Source organism: Ostrea edulis, chromosome 8 (assembly GCF_947568905.1).
Source record: "Ostrea edulis chromosome 8, xbOstEdul1.1, whole genome shotgun sequence".
Classification (NCBI taxonomy): domain Eukaryota; kingdom Metazoa; phylum Mollusca; class Bivalvia; order Ostreida; family Ostreidae; genus Ostrea; species Ostrea edulis.
Window position 1 is genome coordinate 21,598,178 of NC_079171.1, and position 19,321 is coordinate 21,617,498.

A 19,321-nucleotide genomic window follows, 5' to 3' on the forward strand; every position below is an offset into this window, starting at 1 on the left:
TCAAAACACATTTGATATCCCCGTCAATGATGAATATGAGTTATCGTGCCTATACTAGATTCCTAAACTTCACTAAAACCCTTACAAATAAAATTTTATGTCACAGAAAATGTTTTATATGCAAGCTTTTACACTGTAATTCAATGATAATTTATAAATTCCAATTTAATTATTTGTTGTATTATGATCGGGTTCAACTCAGATCGGGATCGAATTCCAAATAATGAACATCCGGTGAAGCACGAGGTTTTGCTAAATTTAAACTTGCTTCAAGTTCCTTAATTATACAACATTGTTTTGAAAAAAAAACCCAGCTGAGATTCCACTTAAGGTAAACTAATGTGAACATTTCGTTAATTAATTGAATAGTCCAGCAGATGGCATGGAGGTAAGCACTCGATACCCAAAGCCAAGAACAGTGGTGCTGATGGGACATTCCTTCATAAGGAGGCTCGGTGCATTCATGAACAATGTGCAACATTATGATAATTTACGTCTTCAGAAAGATAGTTTTGAAGTGTTAATTCGTGCTAAGGGTGGTCTCAAGACGTACGAGCTGGCCAATTCCAGGGAACTACTCGACTTTCAAAGTATCCACACTGACAACGGTATTTGTTACATACAGATCGGTGGAAATGACTTTGCAGATCCACAGGCAACACCACGCGACGTTGCTCGGCAAATCATGGCACTGGCACACTTTTTACTGGTAACAAATAACTTTTCTCCTATGTAATTATTGAACAATTGCTACGGAGACATCCATCAAAAGTGGGAAGTCATTTCAATACCAAAGTGATTGACACCAATAAACTTCTGCACGACAAATGTCACTCCTCAAACAGTAACGTCATATTCATATTTTGGCACCATCGTGGCTTCTAGGATCGAGACATGAAATACCTGGCAAGTGATGGGATTCAGATAAAAGACAGTTACCATGACCACCGGTTCATGAGCAAGTACTTGCAAAGTGTTAAAAGTGCTGTCCTCCATGCCTCCCATTTCGCGAGACGGGCAAAGGATCAGGATTAGTTAAGTATCAATACTAGTACATAGCACATATGGTGCTTAATAACGTCTCATCTCAGCATGGCAAGTTATTCCTTGTTTTGTTAGCTTGTTATGTAAGTGATAATTTCTTGCTGTGTGTTCATAATTACTTGATGTATGACAGTATCAGTTTGACTTAGTAATCATATAGTTATTAGCTGGTTGTCTACATATTATGTCAGTTTTCTTCATAATAACCTGCTTGTGTCAGTTTTGGTCAGTCTGTTGGAGGATCACTAATTGATTCCTTGTTATTTATGTAAAGGCAACAAGTTTGTTAATTTTATTCTTCCCGACTATGTGCAAGATTTGGGGGGATTGTTTATTTATTTAAAATTCGTTGCTCATATTGTCATGAAATAGTTGCAGCTAAGTTGATTTATTTATAGCTCATTTCTATTTAAGATGAGATTATACTGTTTTTATTTACAATGAGCTGCAACTAATTTACTTGTGACTGCCCAGTCTACACTGACACTTAAAATGATACTGATATCTTGGGATTTGTCATGGCAAAACCTATGCCTCTTTAACATGATCAGGATGTTTGCTTAGTGTTTCATATCCTATTGTGATCATAACTGGGTGGCTACAATTAGTATTCTCACCCATGTCAATTACAACATGCTTGGAATTATTGTAGAATAAGATGCCACCAAAGAAAATGAAAACTGTGACGACCAATCCAAACCCACAAAGGAAGAAGAGGTTACACACTAAAAATCTCCTCCTGTGGCATCTCCCCCTTGTGATGTTGTTGATGCCAATCCATCATTACCTCCAGTAAGCTGTTCCAGCAACCCTTCAATCTATTACGATCAGCTGGCAGCAGCAACTTTGAGGCAACAACAACAAGCGTTGATAGCGTTTTAATTAAACCCTTTAATACAGTGATACTATTAAGTTTCCTAAAATCAACACAGAACCTTCTTAACTACCAAGACTATTGGAGAGGAATATGGACTGTCTGACAACTCTACAACACCCATGTCTAACATCTTGCTTACCTCTTCATTTACGGTTTCTTCCATTGCAAATGGGATACGTCTTGGACTTACTCGTACAGGTTTGGCTGTAGTGATACGAATATCGTGTTGAATGATATGGGTATGCCCTGGCTTCTCAGTGAAAACATCCCCGAAGCTCCTAAAGAGTCCTTTCATTGTTTGTATTTCTTCCTCATCAAGATCATTGTTGATATCTACATCCTTGTAACTCTCTACACTATTGCTTACCTCAACATATCCTTCCTGATCATCTTCGGAATCTGAATTGTCAATTTCTTCTGAGGTCACAATGGACATAAGAAAACTTACATCTGGCTCTACACGATCTACATACTTCTTAAGCAAATTTGCATGGTAAGTCTTTACAGTTCCATTCACATCCAACATGTATTCTACATTTCCGACTTTTTTCACTATTTTGTACGGAACTTTCCATTGCATAAGAAGCTTATTACTCTCCGTTGGAAGAAGTACCAAAGCTCTCTCACCTGGCTTTATATTGCGAATTCTAGCTTTCTTATCAAAATATATATATTCCTGTATTCAATATAGTAAATTCTACATTAATTCCTATCATCACATAAAATAGTAAAAATGTCCTTACTGCTGTTCCTCGTTGTATTGTGGATAGCGAATTACCCAGAGTTCCCTAAGCCGCCGGATATAACGTCAATTGAATGAACTTTGATAAAAATGTTTGGTGACAATATGACAAGATTGCCAGAACTCAAGCTGGAAATCATTGGATTGCCAGAATTGAAGCAGGAAATCGTTTTCAGTTTGAAATGTAAACATTTGAATTGATTTCCATTACGATATATAGTTTATAGATAATTTGGCAAAACTTATATAACCCTGATCGATAGAATGATCTCGTTTGCAGAAACAGCCAGACGTCTTATATACAAAATGTTGCGCCTTTATTAACATATGGTTTTTGACTATTAATTACTCGGTTGACCTGGTGGAGATGTAGAGCTCACGGCGGGTGAGGTTTGGGGAGGAGTGACAGGTCCTGCTAACAAAACATATCATTAGATTGAATTCAAAGTATATACATACATGTAAGAGCGTTGTGAAATTGTATTGTTAGCATTTATCAGAAAAAATCTTAATAACATACCTCAATTTTGAATACAATATCAGGACCCTGTAATAGTTCCGGGATCCCTTCGTTCAAACTTGGATCCGCTGTAGAGGTTCTCGTATCAGGATCTGTGGGCGGCAATAGAGAGGGCTCACATGAAGGACTTCGTCACCAGTTGTGTTGGTCAGCTTAACTACGAGTGTGGAGAGGGTGGACAGAACCTGAGGTGAGATCTATTTCAATCACACACAAAAAGTATTTATAAAACACGTAATACAGAATTATAGTATAGGATGTGAAGATTTGAAGTTATCGTTTAAAAGATATTCAAATACATGTACATGTGTTTTCGTCTTTAGAAGATAAAACAATATCTATATTTCCTTGATACCATGACCAGCTACTTTCTTCGATGCAATTTTAATTTTCTCTGTTATTCTACGCCCCTTTGCTATTTTTTCATGTCTAGGCATCACCAGATCTAGGTGAGGGAAGTGCTAGTGGGTGTCTGGGCAGAGTAATGGTTAACGCACTCGCTTCTCACCGCTGCGACCCGAGTTCGATCCTCAGGATCGGCAGTGGTTGTATGTGATATGATATTGTGGGCGCTCATTCGGACACGTGGGTTTACTCCGGTTTCCTCCCACAACAATGAACTCTTTACGCCAAGATCTGAGCTGATGAGAAGCATTAAAGGGAAAGGTAACCCTAACCACAGTGTTGCTTTTATGAATGAAGTATTATTTATTGATATCGTAAATGACAGTCTTTAACAACAAAAAGCCTTGCTTAACGATTAAATCATTATTGATCCATCATATATTTTAAATAACCCGGACATTAAAGTTTAATTTATGACGTCACACCGTCGGTTCCGGTTTATTTCATCAGCAACACTGTAAACATGACAAGTCACGAGCAGTTAAGTTTGGAGCCGTATAAATCTGAGCCCGTTCTTTTGCAAGAGGAAATTCAGAAAAGAAGACGTTCAGTCGAGTAGCAGACCAGGTAGACGGTACACGTTTCTTCATATAAATGTCTCGAACTTCAGCTTGCCACAGTTTACATAGTCTTTTCTTTTCAGATGTCTTGGTTGGGTCAGGAATTTTGGAGAGAAAGAACCTTTCTCTCATCTCCCTTAATATAATTGACAGCAAGGCATCAAGCTATTTTATTTGTAAAATCTACCACATGCACAATCTCCAGGCTTTCAAATGACATTTTGCAAAAAATAAGGGCCATTTTTAGGGCAAAGTTATATTAAAAAAAAATAAAAAAAATAAGGGCCTTTTTTAGGATTTTTAAGGGCTTTTTAGACAAAAATAAGGGTTAAATTTACAAAGCAATAGGAAAGAAAAAATGTTTTACTCACCATTTGCAAGAGCAATAATACAAAAACTAATTACCCACTCAGAAGATCATACCAGTGGTCATCAACAGCCATATTCGGCATTCAGCACAAACCATGATATAATTCAGGTGGACTCCCATGGTTCACAATCAATGCTGAATATAGCTGATAACCATCAAGATGTCTTCTGAGATGTACATTTAATCAACATATTCATTTTCTGAAAGTATACTAAGACTAAATTTAATAAATTCCAACACTTACTTTATGTCAAATTTATTTCAACATTCAAAATTTGAAAATGTAGGAATTTCAACAAAAAATTAGGGCTTTTTTAGGATTCTAAACCTCAAATAAGGAAAATAAGGGCTGTTGTAGAAAAATAAGGGCCCGCTTGAAAGCCTGAATTTCATCAAAACCGGAACAGATGGTGTGGCATCAAAATTATCGATTGTTGTGGTCTTGAATACAAAAGAGTTCCACAGTATGGCAGCCTCTATAGATAGTTGGGCGTCAATTTTTAACGTTTTCAAATCAGTAATGAAGCGTATCTAGGCCATATATCAACAGAATAGTATGACTAATTTTTATCATGCATATAAGTAATCCTATCATTTATCAAGTAATTTTTTGGGGTTGCCTTACCCTTAAATATAACTTGTAGAACTTGTTTGGTTGGTTATATATTGTATGATGCCCCTGTTGAGATTTTCTCACTCATATGGAGACATAGAACTTGTTTGTTTATCGACGTGAAATAGATAAAGTTTAAGAAACAGTGCAACAAAATTTGACATCTACATTACCCTCGGGGCAACGCCTCTCGTTACATGAGATCACGGTATATAAGGCCACATCTGAGAGAGACTGATTCCTACTTCTCAATCCGAAGCACTCGACTAAGAAACAGTTACTACCTATATTTTTAGTCTTAAGTTTAAGTTACAGTACTTCATTTTAAAGTCAGTATTTTGACATGACAAAGTATTGACGATGTATTCTTGTTCAGTGTTGGTCAGCGACAGCAAAAATGCTTTGCCAGAGCACTGCTTCACAAGAAGAAGATCCCTATCCTGGATGAAGCCACGGCAGCTGTTGATGTGGAGACCGACAATCTGATCCAGTGGACAATTAAGACTGAGTTCAGGGACTGCACGGTGATGTCTATAGCCCACAGACTGAATACTATCAAGGGTTACGACAGGTACAGGTAAGGACCATGCACGACAGGCAATGCTTACGTCAGCTAATCAGTAGGTCAGGAAAGAGTATGTCACGTACGGATTATGACAAATAAAGATTATATCAGATAAGGAATTACGACAGGTAAGAATTTTGCCAGGTAAGGATAATGACAGGTAAGAACACCACAGATAAGGAATATAACAGAAATACGTCAGGTAAAGCTAATGATATATAATGATTATGATAAGTAAGGATTATGACAGGTGAGAAATATCATAGGTAAGAATTATGACAGGTAAGGAATGACACAGGTAATAATTATGACAGGTAGGGATAATGACAGGTAGATATTTTAATATTTAAGAATTATGTGATGTTTAAGTAACACATAATTCAATGTGTACATAGTACGTCGGGGAAAGAATATGACAGGTAGGATAACGAAAGGAAAGAAATATGACAGGTATATATCATGACAGGTACGGATTTCCCCAGGTGAAGATTATGTTATGTATCAGTCAGATTTAGGGATAGAAACATGCGGTTCAATATGTACAGAGCATTATTCAATATGCATATAATGATATCCATGTAGGCTTCAGCTGAAATTATATAAGAACAGACAGTACCATGATAACTGGACGTTTTCCCATACATCGATTTTTGCAACTTTTGTAGGTAAATTTGACATGTTCACTCATTGAAACAAATATTGTACAGAATAATGGTTATGGACGAAGGTCGGATAGCGGAATTTGATACTCCCGACAAACTGCTGCAGAACAAATCTGGGTTGATTTATTCCATGGTGAAAGATGCCAATATCATTAGCTAGCAAACTTATTTCTTGTCGCTTCTCAAGACAATGCAGGTTCGAACAGCTAACAGCTCCAATCAGAAAGAGGATCTCTTTTAAAAATTAAGAATCCATCATCGATAATCCTGTCAAATAATATTGTTGATTCTCAATTTGTAAAGGATGTGGGTCATGTAATGAGTATGCTGATGACTACGACTCAGTAACTAATGTTAAAGGTCTATAGATTCTCTTGTGGAAACATAATTATCTGCCTGTAATATCACAAGTTTCTGGAATGTACAGTACATATGTATCGTATTAGACATGGTCATAATGCAAAGTAATGGTAAGATTTGTTACTCTAGGAAACGCGTATGAGAAGAAAGAAAAAAAAAAGAAAATACACTTTGTCTCTCTAGATAAGGATGATTGATGTTGTATGTAAACAAATAATTAGTGTGAAATATAGAGGGGTTTTTGTTCGTTATGTTGATTTCAAATGCGTGTTTCTTAGGCAGTGTATGACATATATGAAACGTACTTATCCATACATCATTTTCTAGATAAATCTAACATTGCTGTTACCTCCAATATGTGCTATGATGAAGGCCAGGGTGTATTATTATGACGTGTTTTGTACAGCAATCTATGTTATGACGTCATAAAAAACATTTCATACTCATTGTATCATAATTTCATTTAAACTACCAAACGTATGATACACTACAAAATTTTGTATGGAGCAAAAGGTTCAGGTTTCTAGTTTATTTTGTATTGATAAAACATATATTCTCCTTTTTGTATTTATTTTATAGCCGAGCCTTTATTTAAATTCTTTGTAATACGCCCCAGAATACAATAATTGCTAATAAAAAGCCTAAACTTTACGAATTGGAATGTTGTGATGTTTTTTTCTTCTCATGAAATAAACGTAGCCAAAAGCGGAAAAATTGGTTGAACAGGAGATGAACAAGGCCATTGTCTGACTTCAGTGATCCTAGTCCTTTTTGTATCATTGTCCCATGTACTCAATACGACTGCACAGTAAACATGCTAAGTTATAAACATACAGAGATATGACTTTCATAAGAATGTTCCTAAAATTCCGTGTTGTAATAGAACTATTAGCCGCTTTCTTACAGCTTTCAATATACATATTTCCCAAGTATTGTTAAAAATGAAAAAAAAATACAAAGGTGCGCTCCTTAATACTCCTTGTGAAACGATACAATCGACATGCAAATATTCTTTGTAACCAATGGCAAAGACAAAGTATCCCTATTCCAACTTCTTCACATGTTTATGTTTTGGTTAATTTTCATACTATTTATTTCATTCAGTTATTGGTTTTTCACATAGGTAACCTTTGCGCCCAGTATACATTTTGTTCGATTAATGCAACGTTCATCATAAATTTGCTTAAGTATTACCTGTGTCTTTGGTTGTCCCTACCCACCCACACCCTCGTTTACTGATTACCTCTTTGTATATAGTATTTTATTTTGTTGAATAAAACAAATGCGGCGTTGCTAAATTGTAACAAATGCATCAATCCTAATGTCTTTTTTCTTTATACATGTATTTGAAATTAGTTAAGCAAATGTTTTATATACGAGGAATGGGGGAGAAAATTAAAATATATCAGACTTTGATATAGTGTTTCAATAAAAAGATTATATAATGTCTTCACTTTTGTATCACAGTTTCTGAAATCAAATAGTACACAAACCGAGTGTAACTTTTGAAATATAAAATAAAGTGTAAGTTCAAATGATTTAAAAAAGAAGTGAAGTACAATGTAATAAATTTTATGAATTTATTGATTCATTACAAATGCCTAAAATCGCAATATTTCAATTTCCTATCTGCAGTTTTATATTCTTCAATCTTTCATATATATGTAACATTTAAATCCATCCATACAGTCAAAATATCATAACGGAAACACGGTGTTTTGACAATGTAACGAGTATAACAACGTCCTAAGATCTATCTTAAGATTTCTTGAAGTTAAGATAGTTTTGTGAAACGGTACTGTCGTATCTTATGATTGTCATAAGTCAGATCCTAAGACACTCTTACGGTCTATCTTATGACAGATCTTAATATAGTTTTGCGAAACCCGGCCCAGTTCATCATGTTGAATGCTATGAATAAGGTTTATAGCTGTATGCATCTTTTACTGAAAGTTCAGTTTTACTATAAAGCTATTAAGTTATCACATCTTAGAATACAAATGAATTATTCCTACGAATTAAATATATTGTCGCCGACAAGTATTTTTAGAACGAGAAATCCTGAGACGAGGTTTTCCATGTACATGTACCATTAGCTACACGAAAATGGTAGGAAAATAACATGGACGAAGACCAAGTAAAAGGCGTTGAACCTGGCCAAAGAAGTAATGATTTCATTATAATGTACAGTGTACATAATAATAATACGAAAACACATACCACTGTCATTTTAGGTTGTAATCAAACATTGATCCGTTTTGATTTAACCTCCAAGTATACATACATGTATCTGTTTACAATAAGGCAAATAAAGCGCGAAGCATATTATGGTGTCTTTATTTTAGAAAGCGGAAAGTAAAGTCTTTGGTCAGGGTAAATGTCGAAAGGTGTGTTTGAATATATGAAGATCTTTAAATAATGAAACATTGATCCATTTTGATCTAACCTCCAAGTATACATTTTATCAACACCATTACGCTCCAAGTCTACAATGATAATGCATTTGGACAAGTTTAAACTGTTGTATTGTGTTTCCTATAATTTTCTAGACATTGGAAATTCACATTTTTCTTTAATTTCCACAAAATCTGAATGACCATTTTCATTTACCTTGGTATTTTCTGACACCCAATACATCAAAGAGAAATTCTCATGCTATAGGCCTAAACTAACCAGCCATCTGTACACACTACAGCGTCTTTTTAGTATCATCGGTATTTTCCTACCTTTTCGTGTTGCTTGTGGTACATGTATTCGGAAGACGTCGTCTCGGATTTGTTTCGTTCTATAACTGGCTGTGACAGAAATATCTCAGCATCACACCTTCCGTTCGTTATAGGTAGTGAGGTTAAAACGACGGAATTGAACGGTGTGAAGAAATTATCACGCACTAAATTCCAACTGGAATGACCATTTTTTTCAGTTGGTAAGTGCACGACTCAATTGATTGGATCTGTGGGGTTTAGCACTTTTAGGCAGATTACTAAAATTAGACATTCCATTCAATTGTCGCAAGTGTGAAAATGAATCTGCATTGAAATATTGCTTTGATGAAAGCTAATAGAATTTTTCTCAAAAGATTACGTGTTCATTTATTATTCTATCTAATTAAATCACGCAGCTCTTTTCTTTTTTCTTTTTTTTTGCCACTCCCTTTATCGCTTCTCGCAAGTACAGAACTCTTCAATTTTGAAGTTACATATGTTCAGAGGAAACTTTAACCGCCATTTTATCGTCTAATTTTCTTTGCGAAGTTCAAGAAAGAAATGCCACAACGAATGGATGAATGATGCTTTCTGTGACTTTCACTTTCTCAGTCCATCGAGATGAGGCAAAGATAGCTGAATGTCATAAAGACACTGGTAGTTATCTTCACTGATTAAAATGTTCCGAGGTTATATCTAACTACCCATTTCAATCTTAATTTGTCCTCACTCCCTTCTTATTCAATCGATAAGAACAGTATCAATCTCACAATCTGTGAAAATCATCGCTCAATTTTGGGACTGAATTGGAGGAGGGGAAAGGTGCCGTGTACCTATTGAGACTGTAATGGACATTTCAAGGCAGACCTGACGGGGGTAGATGTTCACTCATTATGCTCGGATCTATACTTACACACAAGATAAGCTATTCCAGTTAGATCAGGTATACACAGAGATTACAAGATAAGTTGTTTTGGCACATTACTTAAGGTTGCTTATATTCATAAATTGATAAACTTTATTTTGGCGCCCACAGGTAAGGTACGAAAACATCTTAGTTGCTGAAACTGCTGATATCGCAATATTACTGGGTACACTGCCGTACTGCGATTGACTGGAGACGTAAATGCAAATAAAGCACAAAGTTTGCACTTCATGACCTTTGACATTAATTCTCTTAATTATGTTCATCATATTTGTTGTTAAAACAACCTTTAAAATGATTACGATATATCTAAAGACTATAATTTTAAAATAACGTGACATTTACTGATCGTCGTACTATGTAAGTTTGTTTAAATTGTGTCAAATGGATGCAGAAAGGCGAATTATAGTCAAAATTGTACTATGGGTGTTAATACTTAGCAATCAAAAATATTTATTTGTCAATAAAATTGATTCATTTGATTGTGATATTTTTGTGGTATTTTAAAAGACACATCAGCTCATACATTTAGATTTCCTATTTTTGACTTTAATCTAGTGAAAGGGGTCGTAATATATATACTTCAGAGGGAAAGGATTGGGGAAAAAATGTGCACTTATATGACCTTTGACCCCGTAGACCTCTTTGGGGTCATGGGATACCATAACAAACTTAATAAAAGAAAATGTTCCCTGTCAAATTCCTAACAAAATTATATGCCATATGTCTACCCCAGATCGGGGTATATACAAATTTAAATGGATTTAAAAAATATTGTCATTTAGTCTTTAAACCCTTCTAAAATGTACCGGTAGATAAAGGGTTAATTTACATATAAAACTTCATTCTTCTCAATTTACTAAAACAAAGAAAAATATCTAAATTTTATATTGTTTTGTAGGATAATTGTATCAAATTTGAAAATCACATAACATTATCTCTAAATCAAACGTTAGGGTATAAATATGTTTGCTTAATATCATAGTGTAACACCATTAAAGTCGCTATACCAGAACACGCTTTGAACAAACGTTTAATACACAACAGCGTCCACAGTTTCATTTTATTATCAATACAACGAATACATGTATGATGTACGATAATGTGACATATTATGCAACAGAGGTGTTCATTTCATGAACAATTAACAGTTGATATTGTTAATATGTCTTCAGTAATCTATTTCATACAAATCACAGGTAGGATACTCGGTCCAATGAAAAAAGAAGCAAAAACCAAACGCGGAACGGAAAACGGAACAGAACAAAAAACGGATCGGGAAATTCAAAATTATTTTAACGAGCCATAACATAGCAGGTAAATTTTGTTTTATACATACAATAATGAATATCAGTGCACATTAATTCATATCAATGAAAATATGATATGTTATTGAATTATTTTACACTATATATTAATATTTCCTGTGCCACAACACTAATGATATAGAATGCATACCGGTATATATTTTTAAAGAAAGTTTTCCCGATTTAATATCTAACATTCCAATTTTTGTACGAAATATGACGATATATGACGCACTTACCAGTCTGTATTCGTTCGAACATAATTTCCAAATTACTCACAGCACTCAATTCTAGTATTACAAATGTCAGTAGTCCGTTAATGGGTCGGATTGGTATTTTTTTCTTGTCGTTTCTTACTTTTGTTATTTTCTTTTTTAGGAGGGTGGGTAGGGTGAAAAACTCAGTATGCATGTAACTGCTCGCTAATACCTGTCAACGCTGGATTGCAAGACTATTGTAAACCGTTAATTAATTCCTTAAAAAGGCAACCAATGATTTTTTTTTACACAAGATTAATATCAGGGGATTTAAAATAATATATGCAGCCATTTTTTTTTAAATCGGGCAAATATATTAATTTCATCAAAATCAAAATTTCAGGAACTTCTTTACAAGGGGTGAAACCATTTCTTCTTAGAATATTCAACACCATAAATTGATTAAGCTCAGGTATAAAGGTATAAAAGTTAGAAAGTGTTATACAAGAATATTGTAATTGCGGCACTATGGCAGCATTGCCTATGGGCAGAGAATGGAAAGAATACGTTACCTATCAAATGATGAGCACATTTGTACAAGAGAGAGAGGAAAACAATAGCTGAAGAACAGAACAAGAGGTTGCAATTGCAGCTTTATCTTTTCCATGTTGTTTTCAGGAGGTGAAAACCTCTAATTAATTAGGTAGGCTTGTAAAATCATTTCTAAAGTTGAATACCAGAAAGAAAAAAATAAGATTTGAAAGGTTATTTCTTTTTCGGTATTCTATTTTTTTCATTTTCAGTTTTGTTATATTTGTGAAACAACATACTGTCACAGTCAGTGGGAGAATGGCAACTCCGGGAAAATGGGTAGTATACACAAGCGCTTGATTAAATAGTAAGTTATTACGATTTTAAAATACGTACATGCATACACTATGTAAGTATATATGGATACATTTAACATTTAACAGTCAGTGGGAGAATGGCAACTCCGGGAAAATGAGTAGTATACACAAGCGCTTGCTTAAATAGTAAGTTATTACGATTTTAAAATACGTACATGCATACACTATGTAAGTATATATGTATACATTTAACTTATGAAGTATATGAAACGGTATATGAAACGGTGGAAGACAAGGATGACTTCCCGTTTTCACTCAAATTTCTGCTGCCCTCGTTCAAAATACAATAGGCCTTTTGATTTTACAAAATGTCTACCACCCTCATAATATCAACTATGCATACAATATTTTTCGTTCCGTTCTATTCCACGTTTTAGCAACACCCGATGATTGTTTATTAACTTCCAAACCACACGATTTCTTCCAGCCCACGCGGATTTTATATCCTACACTACGCGTTTCAAAACATGTCACAAAACATTTGCTTGCTGTTGAAGCACAAGAAAATTCTAAGTACTTTAAAGAAATATATGATACTGCGTAGGTATTTTGACAGAAGTGCAATTGCAATTTCAATCTCTACCCATAGTCATTGTTCCTTACACTATTTGTTTTGAGTGCTTTATAAATTTGCTGATAGGTGTCGTTGATTGGAATACTTTTGACTACCCTCCTAATAATCGCTGACGCATGCGCCCAACGCTTAAAAATGAAATTATTATACAGTAATTCAATTCAAAGTCAGGAAATACAATATGTCATTATTTATAATTGAAAGTTCAGTCTTTTTACCTTTAAAACTTTTTTTAATCTATCAGTTGATAGAAGCTGGGAGCACAAGTTCTGCCTATATGTTATTACAAGGTGAGGCTCGGTTGGTGCGAGTGTGTATTGAATTCGAAGACCAGAACGGAATGCATACATGTATAATGTAGGCTTACATGTAACAGTGCTTAGCTTCGATAGTTTATCTACGTCTTTGTCCAAATGTTTTTTTGAAAAAGTACAGGGATAAATGCTACTGGGATTTTATATGGCAAAGTCGTTGTACCGACAAAAATATTCATGTCTTTTTCCTCACACATTCCTTCGAAAATTAAAAAACATCCACAGTATAAATCCTTTCTACCAACTACTAGTACACCCTTAAACGGCACAAAACACCCTAATGCAGACTTATTTAAAAGCCGTTTATATGATAATTGGTTTCTTTAACAATTCAATCTAATATGTTTATGAAATGGCTAACAACTGTTTTCAAACCTTCTCACTCGAGGTTGCATATGACATCACAGATAATGGCGCGTAAAATATCGAAGAAAATATGCATATCGCAATATTTGAATTTCATCGCTTTTAAACTCGAATAATACGCAACCTGTTTCAATTATAACACATGTAAAATAGTTTTAGGCATGAAAGAAATTAATTTTGCTGAATTTAAAAGTTTAGAAACATGCGACGTGTGCTTTAAACTTACTTACATTGCACCAACATACCAAATATCAAAGGCCTATGTCAAAAGACAAAGAGTTTGGTCTGGACAACTAAAATGCCCCCCCCCCCCCCATTATATTATTTGACTTGTTTAAACATAAAGAACACAAGCTTGTTAATTTAGCATGTAGTCTTCCTGCTCTTGAGAATTTAAAAATATATTCGCGTCTCCAGTTTGTTTCATATGCATCAAGTGGCATAAAAAATGAAAGAATCTCTTTGTGGTATAAAATGTTTGTAACTTCGTCAACTTACATGTATTATCTGCATACTGATATGTGTGTTGACGATGCAATAAGATATCATTTTACGTATTATTTACTAAGTATATTTAATTTGATTTAACTGTAACATTACTGCGTAAAGCATATATAGAAATGATTAAATAGGAGACATATTTCAAGCCCTGTAAAATCCCGGAGCTTCCAGGGGCTTTGCCCCCCTGAACCCCACCAGCGCTTCGCTCTGGATCCACTGTGCTTCTCAAGGCGGCCCCCAGACCCCCTGCCTCATAAAGTGGCACCCCCTCCCTGTAAACCCATTTTCTGGATCCGCCCCTGATATTACGAAGTTCATACAGCCCGAATCATCGAAGCTTAGACTGGGTATTTTGAACTGAAGATTTTAAGATTTCCAAAACGTAGTTTGACAAATAAAAACGGGTGTGTAATGCTCTAGTATGATATTATTTTGGAAAAGAAGAATCTACACGCGTGCACATGCGCATGCCTTTCTGCTGTCTGACTGGCTCTATCCTTCAGACTCTCGCGTTATAATCTAGGGGATAATTGAATTATATCTCAAGATCCATGCAAATGGCCACATTCAAGTAATAGACAATTGTGTGGTATTACATGAATTTACATCTGTTGATTTTAAAGCAAGATAACCATGAATTATGTATTGTATTCAGAGGCGGATGCAATATTTCAGTTTGGGGCCCGGAGAAATTGGTGGGTGGGTGGGTCTAAAGACCGCCTTTAGACCTCAGTAAGTCCAGGATAAAGTCCTGGGTGGTTCCAGGGGACAAAGCCTATGAAAGCTCCCGCTTTTTCTCTCTTCTTTTTATTGCACAAACTAGCACCAGTACTCTCTAAAGTATTTTGATTGTATATCTTTCTTCTTAAAAGCTGTATATTTGGCATGCGCATATTTAATATACATTAATGGAAAAAAAAGGCTAAAACTATATTGCATTAAAAGTGTACAAATTGAGTTTACTTAGTTGATTCCCAACATTGGGTGCATAATCTTTAGTTCCTTAGAATGTATTAAGTACTAGAGACACACGTTACATGGATATGAAAACAGACACTCAGATTTGATTGATAGGATATTGTTTAAGTTTCCTCTCGAGAATTTTTCACTCATATGGAGACGTCAGCATTGCCGGTGAAGGGCTGAAAACATAGACCTATGCTCGGTGCTTACGGCCTTTGAGCAGGGAGGGATTTTATCGTGCCACAGAAGTTGAGACAGTGGGCCTCGGTTTTTGCGTTCTCATCCGAAGGACTGTCCCATTGGGTCGTCTCTTACGACAGGCAAGGAGTACTGAGGACCTATTCTACCCGGTGTTGTAAAGCATAATATTTTCTCCCGCATAGACGTTCCCTCCGGAAAAACGGGCCCGGGATAGACATTACCCCGGAAAGATGGGCCTGGAATAGAATTTCCCCTTACGAAGAATTAACCCGGGTCCAACCCCAACTCCCTAGGAAAAACCGTCCCAATATAGAAATTCCCCCTAAATGACAGTACACCCCCATTCTTACATTTTAGCTATGTATCTGTTTCCATTTCTATTACTAGAATTTTCTTGCTTATTTAGACCCAGTAATTCTTCTGCTTATTTGTGTGTGTGTGTCGTGAACAATCATCATCTTATGATTTTTTATAAAAAGGAAATTGCTCAAATCGTGTAATGGTATATCAAAATTCATTCAGACTTTATCGTTATTTACTAGTGTCTAACATTTGAATTAGTAAAGTTGGGAAGAACTTAAATGATTTTTTTAATTTAAATAAAAGATAAAATTGAATTACTTTTATTTATACAGTTCATCTATTTTACTTTTCAGATATTTTAATTATACATCTTATAGTCGTTTTTTTACGAAAAATCCTACTGATATTGACCATCCTTAAAGTCTTTTGGTAAGCATATTGTATTTACAATGTGGATTTCAAAGTTTTCAGCGTGTAAATCCAACTTCATCATGTCAACAACAAAAAATATTCGTTTGTTTTATGAATATCGTAATATTAATGAGCGCATATCTATTTCCTTAAACTATTATAGCAAATGAAATCCGGAAACAGGGGGGGGGGGAGGGGGGGGTTCTTTCTATATATACCAGGGCGATTTTTCCGCCAAGGGGGAGACTCTATACTGACTTTGTACATAGGGGGAAATTATATGCTGGGACGCTATTCCGGGCCCGTTTTTCCGGGGGGGGGGGGGGGGTCTATGATACAACACCGGATCCCCACGGGATAAAACATATCTGATATACATATTACATGTAAAAGCCCTACATTAACTCGATACTGGATATTGAAATACAGGGGCTTTGCAATTGAGGACTAACCAAATCACGGTTAGGGTGCACGTGGTTCGGGAGGGGTTGTCCCCCTCCCTTACGGGAGAAAATATTGAAGTATTACAGGTAATGAGCAATTGCAAGCACATTAAATTCTTATCTTTGAAATGATAGGGGGAGGCGATCTCCGCACCCCTTAATTCCGCAAGTGAGACTGTTAGTTAACTCTATGATAAAATTTAGAAGATATAAAACAGAAAGAATTTTGATACAAGTAAAATTTTTCATATATTTTTTGAAAATTATCTAGATATGCAATATTTAGGATTAAGCTCAATAAAAATCCGAAGTATGTAGCATTTGATAAGGGTAATTTTCGCATGGGGCGCCTCTATACCGGCTTGATTAGATCGCGTCGTATACGTACATTTAATGACAGAGTGAAATTCAGTGTTTTTATTGAAGAAAATACGTGGTTGTCATAGACAAAAAACTCCGCACTTTTATCGTGTCCAGAGTTAAATGTCGCACTTTTAAAGGTATTTTGTTGATTAGGAATATGCAGAATGAATACGATTGTAGAAGGGAGGGAAAGATGGACCGAAGCATGCATTTTGTAAAATGATTCTCGTGTTGTTAAATCATCGAGAATCTTATTTGAGATGTCTGATTCGGTTCACTAAACAACTTAGCATCACCTAGCAGAGTTCATTTTTCACCGTAAGCACTTAACACTAATTTTAGAATATGTAAACAAGTTGTAAGCTAGGCCTATTCCGTAATTCAACAACATATCACAGGAACTGGTAATTTAATCTGTGGTGATAATACTGCTACCCTTTATAAAACCACAAGGATGGTGGGTGAGGATAATTTTAAGAACTATTTTGAAACGAAGTTTGAGTGAAGTATCAGTCCTTGTAGGTCCCCCCCCAATAGCAGCTGATTAGGGGATGGTATGGTATATACCCACACTATTATTAATACAGACAAAATTACCGGTTCCTGTGAACATATTTTAACACTTGACGACATATGAAGGGTTGTGAATAGTGAATGTGAGCAACTGCATGTGAATGCACGGGCACTGGAAGTTGATGTAAATAGATAGTATGTGCATGTATATATATTTATACATGCACATACTATATATTTATATTAACTTACAGTGCCCGTGTGTGAATGAGTATTTCATAGTGTTCTTGTCTGCTTGTTGCAATAACATAGTCCCATCCAATTTTATACGGACATTTTTGTGCAAGGGTTATATGTATACAATTAAAATTGCATGTGGAAAAGTTTAGTAATGCAGAGCTCTAATATCCTTTATTATCTCTCATGTTTTTTAGACATTTATTCACAAACACATAGGCCTACACATAAGAGTTTATAATTACTATATATATTTAAAAATTAATGTCATTCCTTGGCTTTTAAGTACATTTTAAGAATCATGACAAACAACACTTTTTAAGATACAATTTTCTGTTTTATTGTTATATTCATGGAATAAAAATCCCATCCTGTGTTTTATTTGTGATATCTATTCCCATTCATGCTCAAATAGGATATTTACTGCCATTTCATGTTCATTATGGAACATTTCCTCCTATGGGACATTGTATCCCATATTAAGTTTACATATGGGAGTTAAAATCCTATGGGTGAAATTATATTTTTTCTCCCATGGGATTTTTGGTGGGAGTGAAAATCCCCCAAGCGGGATTAAAAATCCCTCCAAAATCCCATGGGATTTTTTAATTTCAGGTGAAAGATCTTAAAAACTACAATAGGTACAAATGTAAATGTTGGTGCATGTCTTGTGAACATAAAATCCCATCTTTTTTGTAAAGGGTTTATTTGTATCCTTAATAAAAGGGTTGGCGAAACTCCGGACTTTTGTCGTGTCTAGAGTTAAATGTCGCACTGTTATATATATATATATATATATATATATATATATATATATATATATTATGAAAGGTGAAGATAATGAACAGTGATCAATCTCATAACTCCTATAAGCAATACAAAATAGAGAGTTGGGCAAACACAGACCCCTAGATATACCAGAGGTGGGATCAGGTGCCTAGGAGGAGTAAGTATCCCCTGTCGACCGGTCACACCCGCCGTGAGTCCTATATCTTCATCAGGTAAACGCAGTTATCCGTAGTCAAAATTAGTGTGACAATATGATAATTACAGAATGTTTACTTAGATATAAATGCACCATCAACACCACTCTAGCCCCGCCTTCACGCCGGGGGCATGAATTTAAAAAAGAAGAAGAAATATTGAATACGCGTATGATATGGAAGTTTTTAAGCAGGTTTCTGTGAAATGGTTCTGACGAAAAGCTATTTTTTTGCATGCCTATTTCGAAGACATCAGAATATACATAAAAAGTGGTTTAAAATAAAGCATTCTCATCTTGGTGTATTATTACTTTTAAAAAGCGTCCTCGCTTCGACTGGTAGCAATATCCGGTGTTGGTGATACACAGTGAAGATGTAGAGATAGAACA

General features: G+C 35.1%; 1 protein-coding gene across 1 annotated transcript; it reads left to right on the plus strand.

Moving 5' to 3' along the window:
• The first annotated feature begins 382 nt into the window (after nt 1-382).
• LOC125662928 (multidrug resistance-associated protein 1-like) lies at nt 383-6,588 on the plus strand. Its single transcript, XM_056147495.1, has 4 exons — nt 383-709; nt 3,258-3,373; nt 5,508-5,702; nt 6,404-6,588. The coding sequence occupies exons 1-4, from the start codon at nt 383-385 to the stop codon at nt 6,516-6,518; spliced, it is 753 nt and encodes a 250-aa protein (XP_056003470.1). The 3' UTR covers nt 6,519-6,588.
• Nucleotides 6,589-19,321: the final 12,733 nt, after the last annotated feature.